This window comes from Polistes canadensis, unplaced genomic scaffold (assembly GCF_001313835.1).
Source record: "Polistes canadensis isolate GaletaPanama2010 unplaced genomic scaffold, ASM131383v1 scaffold_165, whole genome shotgun sequence".
NCBI lineage: Eukaryota > Metazoa > Arthropoda > Insecta > Hymenoptera > Vespidae > Polistes > Polistes canadensis.
In genome coordinates this window covers 308,420-326,858 of record NW_014569712.1, presented here as the reverse complement: position 1 = coordinate 326,858, position 18,439 = coordinate 308,420, and the positions used below count along the sequence as shown (strand labels likewise).

The window sequence follows — 18,439 nt, the reverse complement described above, 5'->3', positions numbered from 1 at the left end:
TTATATTATTGCAACTCTGATATAATTATTAGTTTGTTTGTTTGTGCAACAAATCTGTAATCTAAAATTTTCTAAAATACATAATCTAATAGGGAAAATTTTTAAATTATAATTTTCGTCTTAAAAAGGAATACGTATTAATTTATTATTATTTATTCTCGACTAAATAATAATAGTTTCTGTTAAAATGAATTATTGTTTTTCTTTTATTGAAAAATCCAAGTTGTGAAAAAATGGAAGTTTGGCTCTTTTTGACTGGCCTATTACCAGGAGTAAGTCGAAGTTTCAAAGTTTGAACGCTGCCAACGAGCGCAGCACGAGATCATTCAACGACAATAATTAATTATCCCTTAACGTTCGCATGAAAGCATTCATCGCTGAGGTGGTCGAAAAGCCAACCGAGTGTTCCAACTTTCGAGGGAGAGGGGAAGGAAACCTTATGAATACGTTTCGCATGAGCATTTTAACCCTTTTTTTTTTTGCACGAAGAAATGCTTCCTTCATTTTCAAAGGATCCTTCTTTGTTCTTACCTATTGTTTGATGGCCAACCTTTTTTTTTTTAGCTCGACTCGCATTAAAAGTAGTCTCGTTTCGTGTTACAGAACTGAAGTCGAAGTCGAAGAACCATTACAGGGCACATAGACTTTCCTTTTGGTTGAATCTCGTGCCTGATCTTCATAAACCTGGTACCGAAGACGTTCCCAGGTCGCATCATCTTTTAGACGCGGAACAGGTACATTCATTTATTATAATAGACAATGAAACATTATTTATTAAATGTTTAAAGGAAAAATATTTTGTCGATAACGTAATACTATTGAAATTTCAGGTACCACCGAGATTCATCCAAAGAGTACCGACAACTGCACGCACGACGACATCGGAAGTAACGATCGTTGATAAACCACAAAATGGTTCAACTGCTATACCAAGCGAATTAGCTTTCGAGGATTCGACCGGTCAACCGGAAGACGGTTTTGCAGCTTACTCGACTGCACTCAGCGTAACGATAGCAATTGGTTGCAGTCTTCTAATTCTAAACGTTTTGATATTTGCCGGGGTCTACTATCAACGTGACAAAAGTAATCAACACAGTTGTTCGAAGAAACGTCAGGAAAACGGACAAATGCCTAACAATATATGCGGCGAATTGGAAACTAAAAATGCGGAGAGACATCACATACAACACATACCACCACCTGAATTCGCTGACCTGCAAAACAATAGTTGTCACGTGCCGATGCCACCCCCACCTCCTAAAAATACAAAACCAGGAAAACCAACGCAAAATTTAATTATCAGTCCTAATCAATTGCAACAGGAAAGTCTTGCGATGTCGGCCGCGGGAACCCTAAAAAAAGGACACAATCATCAAACACAGATCATGGAGGAACTAAGAGTTTGACTCTAGGAGTTTCTACCTTACCAATGCGTACCACCATCACGGATCCATCCAATAAACAATTACTCTCGATAAAAGAATGGGGGGCCTATCGGTTAATCGGCTCGTCAACACGTTCGTACGCACATTTTATTCAATCTCTTTAGAAAATATGTCACGATATTTATTAAAAAAAGAGATAGAAATGTAATTGCGCGCACGTACGCACACGTACAAGAGAGAGAGAGAGAGAGAGAGAGATGAGTATTTGTCTTCGTCGTCTTCTTTATTAACGATATGTGTCGATAGTCGACGTCGATTATGCCAATTGACGACTGTTTTCTACCTTTAAAAAATAATCAGAGATATACAAAAAAAAATAAAATAATAAAATAAAATAATAAAAAAAAAAAAAAATACTTTACGACCAACTGCCGAGTAAAATTTGTAGCCAGTGAAATCGAGAAATTAATCTGCCATTATAAAATCTTAGGAGAAAACCTCGTAACAGGATGAAATTGTGACCTTTTTAAATTCGTAAACGTTTGAACTTTCGTCCGATGGGAACACGTTAACAAACAGGTTTCTAATTTAAAGGTCGAACTTCACTCCGAGGATTGATATTTTTGTCAGTGCTATTATTCCTCGACAAATACACACACAAACACACACACATATAGACATGTACACTACGTAAAACACACGGACCTGGTAAATATTTTACCTAGATCATTTTCCAACAGTCGCGCCTAGATTTTTAAGCGAAGCTGCGATATTATTCGTCGCTTTGCACGTTTCTCTTAAAAAAAAAAAAAAAAAAAAAAAACAAAAAGAAAAAAAAGAAAAGAAAAAGGACTCATTATAAAAAAAAAAAAAAAACAAAAAAGAAACTCTGTACATAATAATCGCATCGTAAATGTAAAATTGCGTTTTCTAACGCGAATAAAAACGCGTGGATTAAATCGGACGTATAAATTGACAAAGGGAAAAAAAATTCATAACGCGTAATGTGCTGTGCGAATCCTAAATCATTCGGGCGATGAAGGATTTCTATGAATGATCTATGAGGAAAAAGAAAAAACCAAAAAATAAAATAAAGAAAAAGAGGATTAAAAAAAGAAATAAGAAAGAAAAATGTGGGAGTTCAACTCGTTTAGAATTAGATGACTCGAGATTGAAATTTTCGTTCCGTGTAAATTAAAACAGCATATCTTTATCTATACGCGTTTCCGATGTAATCCCATTGTAAAGTACATTGTACATAAGTACATATTTCATCATTTTGTTCGCTGTTTCACAATTCAAATAGACTGACAATGGATTACTCTTATTGAGTAACGATTCACACGTACCAGAACGAATTATCGGAGCAATGTGAAGAAAAATAATACAAGAGAAAAAAAAAAAGAAAAAGTAAAAAGAAAAGAATAAGTTAAATAATATTAATCTGTTTTTATTATATCTCGTGAAGAGAAAAAAAAATCGAACTGCCGTCAGTACTGAAATCAATTTTTCTCGCGTCGATGATATGTAATACGTGTTCTCATTTTATTTATTTATTTATTTATATTCTATTTCGGATTATTCGTTTTGTTTAAACAAAAATACGAGCACAACGGCGTACGATCGATATTTGAGATCACCAAGTCGACTAATTTATAATACAATTATTACCGAAATCGAAATTAATGATCTCGATCGTGTAATATTAATAAGAATAATAATATTAAATATTCAATAAAATAATAATAATAATAATAATACTAATAATAATAATAATAATAATAATTATAATTATTATAATAATAATAATAATACTGCCAAACGGGGAATGAAAGAGGGAAAAAAAAAAGAGAAAGAAAAAAAAATAAATACGAGAAAAATCACAGGGGGAAAATAAATTTTAGAAAAAAAAGGAAACGATAGGAAGCGTACTCTTATTAGCGAATAATTTAGGTATTAAATTATGGAAAAGGGATGATGACGAGAATGAGCGAAAAATCAGCAGCGTTTACCGATCACAGTGACTACGAGGAAAAAATTGAATATCATTGTTATAACGTAAGAACAAAAAGAAATTCCAAAAAAATAAAAATGTTTTTTCAAATATTAATACACAATACGAGGAAAGGGAATCGCGTGGGTCTCTTGTCTTTCGTCGATTAAACGAATCCGATAATATCTTGATTTTATTTCTTTAATTTGTTCATTGCACACTTCGAAAAAGAATATAACATTGTAAATAATTATGTCAGAGATAAATAAATTATCAATGATTCGCTATCGGCGTGAAAGACAACGACGACGACGATAATTACAAAAATCTAGAAAAAAGGGAAAATGTTAAAAATTAAAAAATGAACGAAAGAAGATTGAAATATTGATTAGAATTTACACTTCATTATATATACTATAAATAAATATGTGTAAACGAGAGAATCTAATCGTAGCACGTGAACAGGAATTAAACGCTGACGGTAATTTTAAATTTGTATATAATTGATATTATACATACAATAAAGTAATACGTAAAACGATTACCACCAAATTCGACGAATCATAAGATCACAAAGTTTCGCCGATTTAAAAAGAAGAAAAACAAACAAGGGAAAGAAAAAACAAACCGGCATATCTCTCCTAATTTGTGTTTGTAATTTTGTCTTCGTTGGGATATTTTAAAAAGAAATCTAAAGAAAAAGGAAAAACATCGTTTATCAGAAATAAAATAGACGAAAATTTGATTTATAGCCAAGTGCAAGTGATATGTAGTACTTAATATACTTTTTTGCGACCTATATCTATAATAATTCTTATATTTTTTTATTTTATTTTATTAGTTTGTATCACGTTTCGATACACACACAATCGATCTCTTGAAAATATTTAAATAATTTCCCATTTAATTAATCATTTAATCCTTTCGTTCTCCTACAAACTTATATAAGTGTTTCTTTTAATTTAAACAAAATAAAAACAGATACATACGTGTAACAGGAGAAGTGCACAAGAAAATAGAATAAAAAAAATACAAAACTCGAGGAACGAGTGAATGTAAAGGTAAGTGATTTTTGTTTCTATTTCATCTTTTTTTTTTTTTCTTTTTTTTGGCCAAATGATTATTATCCTTGGCGAACACAAATCTTTATTTTCGTTCGTTTTAAGCTTCACTATTTTAATAATAGGCGCGCGACATACAGTTATGACAAATTTGCAAAAATTGCCCTCTTTCTCTTCGAACTAATAATTACATACGGGGAATTATGCGTGTCTAAGACAATAGTACAAAAAGATCGATCATTGTTATTTTTGTTTGTATCATTTTGTTTTTCTCGTTACTTTGTGTGTACGTGTGTGAGAGATTATTTCGTTTTTTTTTTTTTTTAATATATATATTCTTGTTTCATATTTTTTTTTTCTTCTATGGGTTAGTCGTCGTAGAGAAATAGACGAACTTTGTGCTCATCGGAGATTCCATTCCGCACTTCCTCTTTTCTTTTTATTCTATACATTTTTTATGCACAATCGACGAATATTTCTAATCATATACTCGATACAAATGTTTTCTGGCAGCATATACAAGAATGAAATGCGAAAACAATTATTTTCTGTTTCCTATTACGAAAGATGAACGAACGCAAAGAATAAATAAATAAAAATGGTAAGTATACAAAGAAGAAATATATAATAATGCGATTATCGCATTAATACTTTTTACTACGATGATAATAATAATAATTTTAATTAATTTTTTCTGCCACTTTTTTACGTTTTGTCGATCATAAAAACTAGAAAGAGAGAGAGAGAAAGAGAAAGAGAGAAAGAAAATATTTGAAATAAATCAAAATGATTACTTTAAACTCAACTCTGAAATAAATGCATATAATATTTGTTTTTTATATTGTTTAAAACAAACTCTAGTTTCCTTTGATCTTCTCCATTTTCATTATTTCTCTCCGATAGCGTTAGTTCGTCTGTCGTAAATAGGATAATCGTTTTTAAATGTAATATAAGTACGAGTCCTAAAGTTTACATGTGTGTGTGTGTGGGTATGTGTGTACAATAATTCTGTGGTGTGTACGGCATCAGCTACAGTTTATTTAATTAAATAGCTTACACGAAGCTAAAAAAAGAAAAAAAGAAACAAAAGAACAATAATCCGCGATTTGCTACTCACTAGTGCTGCGTGTTCTTCATTCATATTTTTTTCTTATATTCTTTTTAATATATCATTATAATTATTATTATAATTATTATTATTATTATTATAATTAATAATATTATTAACTAGTTCTTTATTTTCCCCCTTGTGTGAAAATGTCACGTTTGAACTGTAGCGATAAGGATAAATTATAGGAAATTAGGAATAGTATGTTATTATTATTATTTGCTTTTTTTTTTCTTTTTTCTTTTCTCTTTCTGCATTAATAATTTCTTTTTTTTTCTTTGCTTTAATAGGCTCGTGACACCAGAAATCGAGCAAGCACAACATCGATTAATTCGATAAACGCTTATAAATGATATATCCGCTAGTTTTGTGCTTCGAAAAATTGAATTGGGCCCATCTCGCTACTTTAAATTTACGAACCGCATCCATATTTTTTTTAAATCGCGTTATTTTCTTTCTTTTTTTTTTTCTTTCTCTCTCTTTCCTTCCTTCCTTCCTTCCTTCTTTCTTTCTTTGTTTGTTTGTTTTGTTTTTTTCTTTTTTTATGTTCGTTTAAATAAATGATTCGCACGATGCCGTACGACGACAATCAGTCTCTCCTCGATGAAACACAAACGGTATTGTTAAACCATTCTTGCATTCAAACGCTTTAGAGCCCTTTATAAGGACGATTTAACTATTTCATTTTCTAATAATAACACGATTATACAAAAATCGCATTCGTTTTCTATCTAACTCTCTTTTTTTTTTTTTTTTTTTTTTTCAGGCCGCGTGAACTTTAGCTATAACGGATAGAAGACAAATTATTATTTTTTTTGTTGTTTTCCTTTTTTTTGTATAATTATTATGATTATTATTTCATTGGTGTTCTCCTTTATAAAGGGCTTAGCGCTGGATCAAACGAGATCCGTTCGTAAATCGGTTTTTCGTAGTTTCTCGTTGGCCTCTTTTAAAAGGATTTAATAATTAACAAAAGACAAAACTCTGGCCGCATATTAACAATTAAAATCGTACATTACGCGTGATTCATAATAAATAACGATTTACGAACGGATTTCGTAAGGCAGATCGATTTAAAAATGGAATCAAGCTATTCGTTCGGAATGTATTCTTCTCTTTCACAAAATGATGACATTTTGTAAGTTCGTACATACATACATACATATGTATACAAGTAATTGAGTAAATCAATAAATAGCAATAATAGCATGCTATCAAATTCCTATTTTTTTGTTGTTGTGTTGTTTGTCTCGAATTTCTATCACGAGATTCGTAGAAAATGCAATGAATAACAATGAATAACAATGAAAATACAACGGTGAATAATCGTAGAGAGATCCCGGGTAAAGTTTATCATTTTGCATATACACACGACGTAATTTAATATGTACTACGTAATATATCTCGTGAAGTTTTAAACTTCAGTTTAGTCGTGTAGCAATATACTCTGTTTTATTATTATCCAGTGAGGGTTCTAACAATGTATTTCTAATTCGCTATTTACAAGATCGCATTTTTATCGTAAGTCATATTAGGCGCAACCTGGGATCAGCAAATGAAAAAATTACAAACTTTTTAATATAAATAAATAGATAAAAATAAATTATTTAATATTAATTCGATTGACTAATATAAATTGGATTTTGTTTGTTTGTTAATTGAGATCCCTGATAATGACGTTGTTGCGCCTAAAACAACTTCGAAAAATATAAATACGATCTTGTCTATGTATGCAAGATTCGAGTATGTAATATTCAAATACTTATCGACGACAACACTCACACTACGCGTAAGATACTTTCCTAGGCGAGTCGTACAATTTAATTAACGATGAAGAAGAGCACGAGGAAAATTACAGTGTTCTTAACTCGCTTGATTCCATCTCTAACGGCGATCATATTTTCCTTTTTATTTTATTTTATTTTATTTTATTTTATTTTCATTTAATTTAATTTAATTTAATTTAATTTAATTTAATTCTTTTTTTCTTTTCTATTAAACGTCAAGAAAAACGTCTATAAAGATCATTTACACATTATAGATCCTCGAACAATCGTTGTAAATATATTATACATACACAAAGTGATCCACATTTTCTAACGTTGCATTACAATTACAAATCCTTTTTATTACAGGAATCTAAATGATTGAATTTTCTATTTTATTTCTTCACATACGTAAAATGTACTAGTTTAAAAGTAGATTATTAACAAATTTGTAATTACCACAAAGTTTTGTTGATTTAAAACGTAACAATACCATATCATTTAAAGTAAGATTAAAACAACAACATTATGCATATGGATCACCTTATTTATATATTAATATATGTACTCACCGAATAATAATTTCGAACTATACATAATCCGCAACATACTTTCAGTCATTTCGTTAAATGAAAACTCGTCGTATATGCGTTCGAACGATCGCACATGTTAAGTTTAAATACATTTTTTAATTATTCCTGTTTGTCATTGTGCGTAGGTGTCAAGAGTGAATTTCAATTCTTTTCTTTCCTATTTCAGAAAAAAAAAAAAAAAGAAGTAATAAAAAGAAAAAAATAGGAAGCAACAATAATGCTAACAATTATATCTCTCGCGTATATTGCACATGTAATTTTGTTTGATATGTAACAACGTAAGTCTTTTATGTATGCTCCGATGTATGCGTCAGAATGAACAAATTTACATAAAAATGAAAGCGCAAAATAGTTACAATGACATTATTTTTCTTTTACTATTCATATTCAATTGTCGTAATCATCAATTGGAAATGCAAATTGACACTTGATCGTTATTAACGTTAGCTTTCCACCAATCGATCGCCGTTATTAATTCAGCTAGAGAAAAATTCTCTGTCGTTCTTATGTGTTAATCTTCATATTTTCGTTAGACTTGAAAACGCATAATCTACTAACAACACGACAAATATGACGCACTATAACACGAAGCTCTCATACTTAAATCTTTCGCAGAAGAAGAATTTCGATGAAATTATTTTCATTTTCATTTCATTTCATTTCATTCATGTCTCAAATCTCACATATCATTTTCATTTCTTTTTTTTTTTTTTTTTTTCCTTGTTAAATTTTAAAAACGATATAAAGATTCACAGGCTGATCGAGTATAGTGTTATTAATTTATGTATATAATCGAGAACATCTTGTGCCTTTTAAAACGCATAATAACTCTCTATTATTTGGGCCACGATGTGTATGTATTATTTATGTGTGTATATGTATGTATTTATGTATATATATATGTGTGTGTGTGTATGTGTGTATTAGAAACATCAGAAGAAGCCAGCAGCATCTCGCAAAAATTTTTAATTATTATGACGTGCGTGATATATTTTTTTTCTTCTTGCGTATGTGTATCTGTGTGTCTGTGTGTATACATATTATTTGTTCTGTTCTTTTTTTTTTTGGTACTTTTCCTTTTTTTTTTCCACTTTTCTCTTTCCCTCGTGTGTATTCGTTTTCTTAATCGAATGATCCTTATGACAGGATAATATATTGGATTGGCAAATAAATTCCCGTCGTTTTTTCTTTTTTTTTTTTAAATTGAAACAACAAGGGAGAATAGTAGATTATTGATTAATTAGTTGTCAATTTTTATTGAAAAATAAACTTTCAAAAAATTTCAAACGGCGTAAACTTAATTGCCAATCTAATATTTATTATTATTATTATTATTATTATTATTATTAATACTTTTGTTGGGTTTTTGTTTGTTTTGTTTGTTTTGTCGGGGGTAGCACAGCACAGCAAGACGCCGAGGTATCGAAAACGCCAACTCCCTAGCAAATACAGCCGCTTTCTCCCTCCGATTCGGAGCCGTTCTGCATCGACGATTGATTCTGCAAATCGACAGCTACTTTTGTGTGTTAAGGTGTGTGTATATATATATATATATACATATGCATATACATATCACTCGAAGAATCTCGTCATTGTGAAATTGGGAAGAAAAAATCCTATTAAATCGACAAATCTTAAAAAAGAAAAAAAAAAAAAATAACATTTAGGTTTTGACGCATCGTTTTAAATGCAGGTTTTTTGTTGACTCGTATAGCACGTGACCTGCTTATACAATTGATTAATTAATTAATTACTATTATGAAAAATGAAATAATGATAAGCATCGTAGAACGCGAACTCATGTTCCATCTAATTGTGTGTGCACGTTTGTGTGTATATGCATGTGACGGAACGATATTTGTAATTTTTGAAAATTTGTCACCATTTCGTACTCGTATTTCTTCTTTTTTTCTTTTTTTTTTTTTGATTTTTCTTTTCTTTGATTTTATGAAAAAGAGTGTGTAATCGATTTTTAAATCTGAATTCACATAATTATTTATACAAACACGATTCTTACGTTAGTCATACAAAGCGTAATTGTTTAGCATCGTTTCGAGATATCAGCAAACACACGTGGTATTTATGTATTTTATTATTTATATGTTACCTTTCGCAAGAAACTAGAACTGTGTTATTTGACGATAAAGCGTATAAAATATAAACTGTTCGAAAATTGGGACGGAAAGTTCCCTATAATAGCTTTACGTATATATACTATAATGTAAGTTTTATAATTTTACGAAGCACCGTAATTAAATATTCTTGCTCGTAAATGTGCCTTAAGTATCAGTTAACTTGTAAATGTATATATAGTTTACACAATAATACAAAAAAGCAAATGCATTTCTATGTGTCTGTGAGAAGAAGAAAAAGGGAATCTCAAAAAAAAAAAAGAATTAAAAAAATAACTTAATTAAATAAATAAATAAAAATCACGATCTTCGCCTACAAAAAAAAAAGAAATTGCAAATTTATAAGAACGTGTTAATTACGAACGGGAATATGAATATATATATATAATTTATATATATATGTATATATGTGTGCATATAAATACATATATATAAATTTATATGCAATATATTACCGAATGATAAGAAATCATTGTAAAAAAAAATATGCAGGTAATCTTTTTTATATAAATTAAAATATTACAATAACAGATATTAACAAAAGTGACGTTAAAATAGCTAGCCATATAGTAGTTATGCTTATCCATATATATGTGTATATATATACACATATGTTACGTCAGATGTGATCAATAAGTGTTACTTTAGACTTCAAGTTTTTTTCTCTTTTTCTTTCTTTTTTCTTTTTTTTTTCGAGCATTCATTGATATCTCATAGTATATTTGCTCTTTTTATTTTCTTTACTTCAACAAAATGACTTCAGTCAATAAAATATATATATATAGAGGCGTGATCAATGCACAAGGAATTAAAAAATGCAATTAAATTGTGTTGATCGTAGCGGAATCGATCGTAGCGCGCGCGAAGTGTTTTTTTTTTCTTTTTTTTCATTTACGAACAAAATTAATTTTAAATAATACAATAATAATAAATATATATTAAATACAAAAAAGAAGAAAAATATCGCTTTAGCTGCTGCTGCTGTTGCTGCTATTACTGCTGTTGCTGCTGCTGCTGCTAAACGTTCCCGTAAAGCTCGTAAAAAAAGAAATAAAAAAAACTTTTACGGTAGATCTTTTACTATCAAACTTAAATTTAATACACTTAAGTTCTTCGAACTCTATTTTTCTTTTCCTCCTTTCTAACAGAAAATTAACAAGTAGAAATAAATTAGCGAAAACATAATAAAAATAAAAATACAAATAAATTTATGAATATAGAATTATTGCTGACGATTAAGAAATAATGTTAAAATCACTCTCTTTTTCTTTCTCCTTCTCTCCCTCTCTCTCTCTCTTTGATTAATAAACCTGCGCCGGCGTGTAAAAGACTACTATTATATTATATCGTGACTGCATTTACGCAATATGTTAATTTACATTGCTTAAATATATTTACTTTTCGTTAAATAAATTCAATAATTTCGAAAACTTTTTCTTTTTCTTTTTCTTTCTACTGATGGTGCAAGGCACCATGCATATCAGCCTTCAACATGCACACAGCATTTTACCTAGAATACGAATTCTTTATATTTATATGTAATACGTACAGTTCGGATAGTAAAAATCGTCGAATATATTGCTCATCGATATTACAGTAAGTACATTGAAAAAACTTGAAATTCTGTTCTTTTTTCCTTCTTGCTTGTTTAATTTTTTGTTCTCATTTCACGTAGAACACAATTAACGTGTAAAAGACAAGACAAAACAAAAATAATACAAAAAAAAAAAAAGAGAGAGGGGGAGGAAAAAAGAAGCATTGCAAAATATAACATAAAATTATGTCTTAAATAAAATAGTACTTACGCGATGAAAAGCCGTGTGATTGAAAAATACTTTTAAAAAATAATACAGAATTAAATTAAGATAAAAACTACGATTTACGAGTATAGCTACAAACATTATTGTGTAAAAGCAGTCCGCTTAGGCTATTCAGTTCGCTTAGACTGTCTCTCGCTATCCTTTTTTTTTACCAACCAAAATATCATTACCATTTAAATACAAGTGCTCTCGTTTTTCACAATATTCATATGCATTATCATCAATGCTGCGAAAAACACAGACCAAATATCATTGTCTCCTAATGTCCTAAAATAAGATTTTAATTTAACTTATTTCAATGTATCCTGTCTACCATTAGGCCGACGGTGGCTTTAACATGCACAACTGCTCTCCGATGCTTTGAGTTCAATTGGTGTATCCTTCAGAACTACCTCTTGCACTACAGGTTTTAAAAAACACATTAAGGAAAACACAAAAAATATAAACGGAAACAAATTTAAACACACTTCTGTCTGAAACACAAGAGCGTTACAAATGAATATATGGTGAAAATTATATCGAAACAATGAATAGAAGAAAGATCAAAAAAGCTTCTAAATTAAATAATAAACAAAATAAAATATAAAAAAAAAAACCAATAAATACCCCCTCTAATGTGAAATATATTCTTATCGTTGATAGAAAAGAATAATCTCTTGCATACTTTCAAATAACTATCGAACGTAGCAAAACTGTGGTTAAAATAGCTAACGCATATTAGATTAATATCTTGTGCTTATAAAATTAGACGATATTTAGTAATTAATCTTTTTTGGTTGTAAACTTTAGTTAATTTTCGGTTCAGAATGTTCATTAAACTTAAATACACATATGTGAAGTAAAAAAAAAACAATTACGTAATAGGAAAAGAAAAAGAGGATGATTACGAAAATGGAAACTATAAGGAAATAAGTCTTATAGATAATATAATGGGTGGTACATAATGTTAGTGTATGTAGGAAAAGAAAATGTTAATGCAGCTAAATGAGTGTGGCATGCAAGCATGGATACTAAATATCTTACAGAAAGGATACTGTCTTCGGGAGGTTTATTTTCAGTGGAATCCATGCCGGGTAAAGCTGCTGCTACTCTTCTAAATAGCTGAAAGATGGAAAATTAGTGTCACAACTTACATCTTTAATAAAAATCTGATCGATAAACATAGAATCGATGAGATACCATAAATATAGTAACATACAAATGAATTGCAATGTATGAAAGTTACCTGTTTAACATTATATCCTGCCTTAGCACTAGTTTCGATGAACATCACATTTAAATCCTTAGCTTTTCGTTCTCCCTCTTCTGTAGAAACCTGTCTCTTATCACTCAAGTCTGTTTTATTCCCCACTAGCATGATTATAACATCACTTCCTCTTTCAGTTCGAACATCATCGATCCATTTTGATGTTTGATGAAACGAGTTAGCATCTGTAATATATCATGTGTTATAAAACATTCTAATCAATAATCCAATATCTAATATAAACTTACTAGTAATATCATAAACAACAACTGCAACCGTAGAATCTCTGATATAGCTAGGTATTAGAGAACGAAACCGTTCTTGACCAGCAGTGTCCCAAAGTTGTAATCTCACTGTTCTGTCTTCTAGATACATAGTTTTACTTAAAAAATCTATACCTATTGTAGCCTGAAACACAATAAATAAAACTATGTACATCTAAGAACATTAATTTTTAATTTAAAAAACGTATGCGATGTATTAAATAATTCAGATCTTTGTATTAAATATTTAACTTAAGTTATATTGAAGTGTTATGTTTTAGTATTAAAATATTCTACAAAAAAAATAAGATAATATTTAATTATTTATCTCATACCTGATACGTGTTGTCGAAGCTGTCATACATAAATCGTGTGATGAGAGAAGTTTTACCAACTGAAATAAAAAGAAATTGTTTATATAAATGTATGTGCAAAGTATTGAATTGATTTTTATATGCAATGAAAGGTTGATTCATTTATTTTTCATACAAATATATATGAAATAATTAATGATGTGAGATTATTAATGAATAAACTTATATATGAAAACAAAAAATATAATTAGTATAATATGAATATTAATAATCAATATAGATCTAAAAGAAGAAACAATTATTTGATAAATCATTTATAGATCAATATAAATAGAAGAAGAAAAAAGGATGTTATTAGACTTAATCTCACAACATGCTAATTAATTATATTTGTTAATTAGTATACGAGGTACTAATAAACACTAATCTATATATACACATATATAAATATAAAACAAGGCAAAAATCTTGTAAAAAAATGTTAAACCTGTCAAATACAACATTTGCATACCCAGGTAGAAATCTCCTAACTATTGGCGTTCCGTATCGTTAATGAAAAATAATTTATATATACGCTTAAACATAAATAATATATTTCTATTAAGAACAATTAAACGTAAAGCATAATTTGAAGTAATAAATTGAGATTATTTTGAAAGTAATAATTATTACCGAAAGAAAAAGATTATTCGAATAAGTTAATTTAAAGAAGAGATGAACGACAGAGACGCCGATTTCGATTACGAGAAATAAACTGTTGGCCGCGGTCAGAAATATTGATCCATAACCTAGAACGGTCCTTGAAATTAATACGAGTTTCATCAATATATTTAAGTTTCTTATGGAAAACGAGATAAACGAATAATTAAAGTATTGTCTCGTCGAAGAGACAATATTAGAAGGTACTTTGATATTGATCCGAAAATCAACGGAAGTATGTTGAAAAAATATCTTCTATCTGTATCTACTCACCGCTCTGTTCGCCGAGAAAGACAAGCTTGAATTTACGCAGAGGGTTACCGAAATCGCCTGAGGACGACATCTTTTCTTCTTTTATTGTTCGTACAAAACTTCGGATTAACTCTAAGATGCACTTTGAAACTATTTAATCGTCGTAGTTATTCATTAATGTTCAAGAAAAATCATTTAACTTTTGACAGATCCTGATGCCACTCCTTCCTTCAATCGCGGGGTAGCCACGTTTAACTGGGAAGTGACGTCATTGGTCAATCGCGAACATGCAGAATTAATGCGCTCACTAGCCTTCAGATGACGCTGTCGACGATGGCGGTCAAATTTAAACGATTACAGAAGAACGAAAGTACTTTTTTCCCTTATTTTTCTCTATATATGTCTCTTCCTTTATATTTAAATAAAACAATAGATAAGAGATAATTTATGGTCACACGAATTATTTCTTTCTTAATTTAATTTAATTTTGTGTCGCTTCACGTGTTATAAAATTTAGTATAAAATAAACGAATATACCAATAACACAAGATTATTGAATAACTCTCTTTTATTTTACATCAAAGTATTTTCTAAAGTTTTATAATATAAAGTTTAAACTACGTAGAGCGATAAGCTTACATTTTACAATTCAGTCGCAAATCGAAATCTAATAATTTACGGAAGCGCCCAAAAGTAAAAAAAATTTTCCTAGCAAAACCTATGTGATGTTATTTGCATATGTTTTTATACTGTTATATAATATAGATAAGTATGTATATATATATANATATATATATATATATATATATATATATATATATATATATATATATGTATATATATGTATGTATATTTATCTTTACAAAAATTATTTTTATCTAATATATATTTCAGTATATAATTATGAGTTAATTATTCCACACAGCCTCATATGCGTTCTTTGTATACAGGGTCAGTCAATCTAACATTTATACTTGAAATATATTCCTTTCACTCTCTTTCTCTTATCTATCGAAAAATTCTTAATATAGAAAAATTTGCGACTGCAATAGTATAAAATTTTTAATAATTTTGTTTAGAAATCGCATTTTCACTAAGCAGTTTCTTTTTAAAAGTATGTAATCATTTTTTTATTCAAAAAGAAAAAACGCTTTCAGATACAAAATTTAGTTGACTCACTCCATATGCATATTGTTTTGTTAAGAATTAATATCTACCGACGATTCCTATTATTATTATTATTATTATTATTATTTACATTCCTGTAAGGATCCTCTATAACGATAGAATTACAAATTAAATCATAACCCGTTCTATTAAATCTAAAAAAGAATACTCCAAAACATATAGGAAAAACAGAAGATAATATTAAAGTTTTTATTACAGCCCGACTAAATGCCAATGGAAAACCCAAATCAGTACCCGGTTGAACGTACACCATGTCTGGATCATCTGCTCTATCCGCTGGTACAACATTTCGACATTGAACAACTCGCAAACCCATTATAGATTTTCCTGGAGTAGTACCACCTATGCGACCATTCATTCCACGTTGTAGCCAGAAGGCCTGAAAGATTTGTTCATGGTTTGTAATATATACTAATTTAACAAATCTATAAAATATTAAATTTAATCCAATAACTTACTTCCAAAATGCACACTGCTATACGATTTATTATTTCCAGTAATATAGTTCCATATGTTACTTCTATAAACATTTTATAATCAATAGGTAGATTCGTTTGTAGTAATTCCGAATCTTCTAAGCCTCTAAAATAAAATATATACATACGAATAGAATAAATTTAAATGATTTTTGATTGAAATACAAACATTAGGAAATATGTAACTAGTTGCAGTGACAAATGTACAGCATGCAGTTAAAGCCTAAGTTGGAAGTATAAACACGATTGATAGATACGTACATAAAATCAAAAAAATCGATGATGACAAAAGAAATAGAAATTCTCAAAAGAAACAACATTGCAGAATCTATGAATTCTGCTGCCAGTCGTTTCCATACCGGTGGTATACGAAATTCAAATCCTGTAAAAAAGAAAAACACTATTCTTAAAAACTCTGTATGATATGATTTTACATTCAGTGATTATGATGAAGATGTAGATTTCAAAATTACTGCATGTCCAGTAATATCTTATCGTAAGCATTTTCAATTTCAATTTAAAACATCAAAGACATACATACACTTTAGCGGATACTGCACAAAGAGACTCAAAAAAAACTATATACATACATAATATCATCATTTTCTTTTCTAAATATAATCTAATGCAGTATTTTTGTATCAAAAGCACATATAGTACTAGCTGAACCTCTCTTGGAATGTGATGCACACGGGTGTTATCGTTATGACCTTCTACCTTCAGCTTCAGCCCGTTGAAAATGTGGCGGAGCAGTTTCTTGTGGTCTTCTCTGCCTTTGTAGATCATTTTGTTGTGGAGGAGTAGCTGTGTTAATTCTTTGCGCACTTGTTGTTGTTGGAATCGAGGAACCAAATGGCATAGCACCTGTAATTATTTTCTTTTTTTTAATATTTCTTACTCTGAAATATTTTCTGATATTTAATAATAATAGCTTTAACGATATCATCATTGAAAGAAAGTCGAATATATATTCGCATGAAGACAAACCTGATAAATTTAAAACTTGATTGGACATCACATAATAAGGAAACATAGCAGCGACACTTTGCCAAGCATAAGCTTCTTGTAACCATTTTTCCAACTTCTTAAAGTATTCAGAACGTTCTTCAGCCGAGCTCATTTTGGGTTCTTCTTTATCTTCCTTCAAACTTTCCTCACTTTGATCTTCGCTCTTGCTGTTATTTGCCATTTTAAACTTTATGTAAAAATACAAAATAAATACAATTTTATTAAATATTACATACAAGATATATGCATATGTATTATCCACGTTATTATAAAATTAACTTTCTTTTTTAATCATAATTAGTATTTCAAAAGATTAAGAAACTTTTGCCAAACAATTTACTGAATCTATCACACACATGCCAAACATGTTAGTCACACACACTTGTGTATATTTTAATAGATACAAAATTTTAGAAAGATAATATTATTATTATATTACATCAATTAAATAATGTTTCTTCTTTTGTTTGTCACATAGTAGATGTACACATGCAGGTAACACTATTATTGGAATATAACTGACGTGTTTAAAATTAAGTGGACAAATAAGTCAAGGTTTCAACATTTACACAACCTTCAGAACAAGTGTCAATATATAATAAATAAACACACAATAATATTAATTTATCTTACTTACGATTAAAAAATGATTATATAAAATGCAATTAAAGAATAAGATAATTCTATCCAACTAGTATCTTCATTTCACAAAATTATAAGAAAAATTTATAAAGATTCTATTTAAATATGGAAGAACAGGATCATCTTGCGTTATTTTATTTCATGCTACGTTTCTTATTTACCATGTATTTCCAAAAATGCATCAGAAGAGATATTAAATTCCATTCTCCAATCACGAAGAAGGAATAAGAATATCTCGTTGCTGATTGGTCGCATCCAATTTATCTAATGCATTCATGCATTCGTATCAGAAATATGATTGGTGGAAATAGTTAGTGATTGAATGGTCTAATCAAATGAGATTTTTTCTAATAAATCGAATTGTTACTAAATAAAAAAGAATAATTCTTTGTCGAGGACAATCTATGTTTACGTTTTTTGGTAATAATTATAATAATATTCTTCGTTTACTGAAAATATAAAGTTTGAATTGTAAACAAAATTGTAAACATGA

The 18,439-nt window shown here is 29.1% G+C and overlaps 3 protein-coding genes across 7 annotated transcripts in view; 1 reads left to right on the top strand and 2 right to left on the bottom strand.

Annotated features, from left to right (window-relative positions):
• The window catches only part of LOC106789113 (neuroligin-1), a 13,525-nt gene extending 12,092 nt beyond the window's left edge, over positions 1 to 1,433 (top strand). The window contains exons 10-11 of the mRNA XM_014753009.1: positions 604 to 734; positions 831 to 1,433. Of these exons, the coding sequence (XP_014608495.1) occupies positions 604 to 734; positions 831 to 1,406 (707 nt within the window). The 3' untranslated portion in view covers positions 1,407 to 1,433. The remainder of the gene's footprint in view (positions 1 to 603; positions 735 to 830) is intronic.
• Positions 1,434 to 9,221: 7,788 nt separating this feature from the next.
• On the bottom strand, positions 9,222 to 14,905 carry LOC106789137 (ras-related protein Rab6). 4 transcript variants are annotated; one of them, XM_014753088.1, is made up of 6 exons: positions 14,654 to 14,904; positions 13,703 to 13,761; positions 13,353 to 13,512; positions 13,084 to 13,289; positions 12,893 to 12,959; positions 9,222 to 9,422 (listed from the first exon to the last, which is right to left on the bottom strand). In XM_014753088.1, the coding sequence occupies exons 1-6, from the start codon at positions 14,721 to 14,723 to the stop codon at positions 9,346 to 9,348; spliced, it is 639 nt and encodes a 212-aa protein (XP_014608574.1). In that variant the 5' UTR covers positions 14,724 to 14,904; the 3' UTR covers positions 9,222 to 9,345. The 4 variants fall into 4 exon arrangements, with proteins under 4 accessions (XP_014608574.1, XP_014608576.1, XP_014608575.1 ...); XM_014753090.1 differs by having other exon boundaries at positions 9,223 to 9,405; positions 12,882 to 12,959; positions 14,654 to 14,905; XM_014753089.1 differs by having other exon boundaries at positions 9,224 to 9,419.
• Positions 14,906 to 15,734: 829 nt separating this feature from the next.
• LOC106789115 (protein FAM8A1) lies at positions 15,735 to 18,115 on the bottom strand. 2 transcript variants are annotated; one of them, XM_014753010.1, is made up of 6 exons: positions 17,942 to 18,115; positions 17,284 to 17,491; positions 17,014 to 17,160; positions 16,558 to 16,678; positions 16,279 to 16,402; positions 15,735 to 16,199 (listed from the first exon to the last, which is right to left on the bottom strand). In XM_014753010.1, exons 2-6 carry the CDS (start codon positions 17,483 to 17,485, stop codon positions 15,846 to 15,848), a joined length of 948 nt encoding a protein of 315 aa, XP_014608496.1. In that variant the 5' UTR covers positions 17,486 to 17,491; positions 17,942 to 18,115; the 3' UTR covers positions 15,735 to 15,845. The 2 variants fall into 2 exon arrangements, with proteins under 2 accessions (XP_014608496.1, XP_014608497.1); XM_014753011.1 differs by having other exon boundaries at positions 17,744 to 17,945.
• Between the last annotated feature and the right edge of the window lie 324 nt (positions 18,116 to 18,439).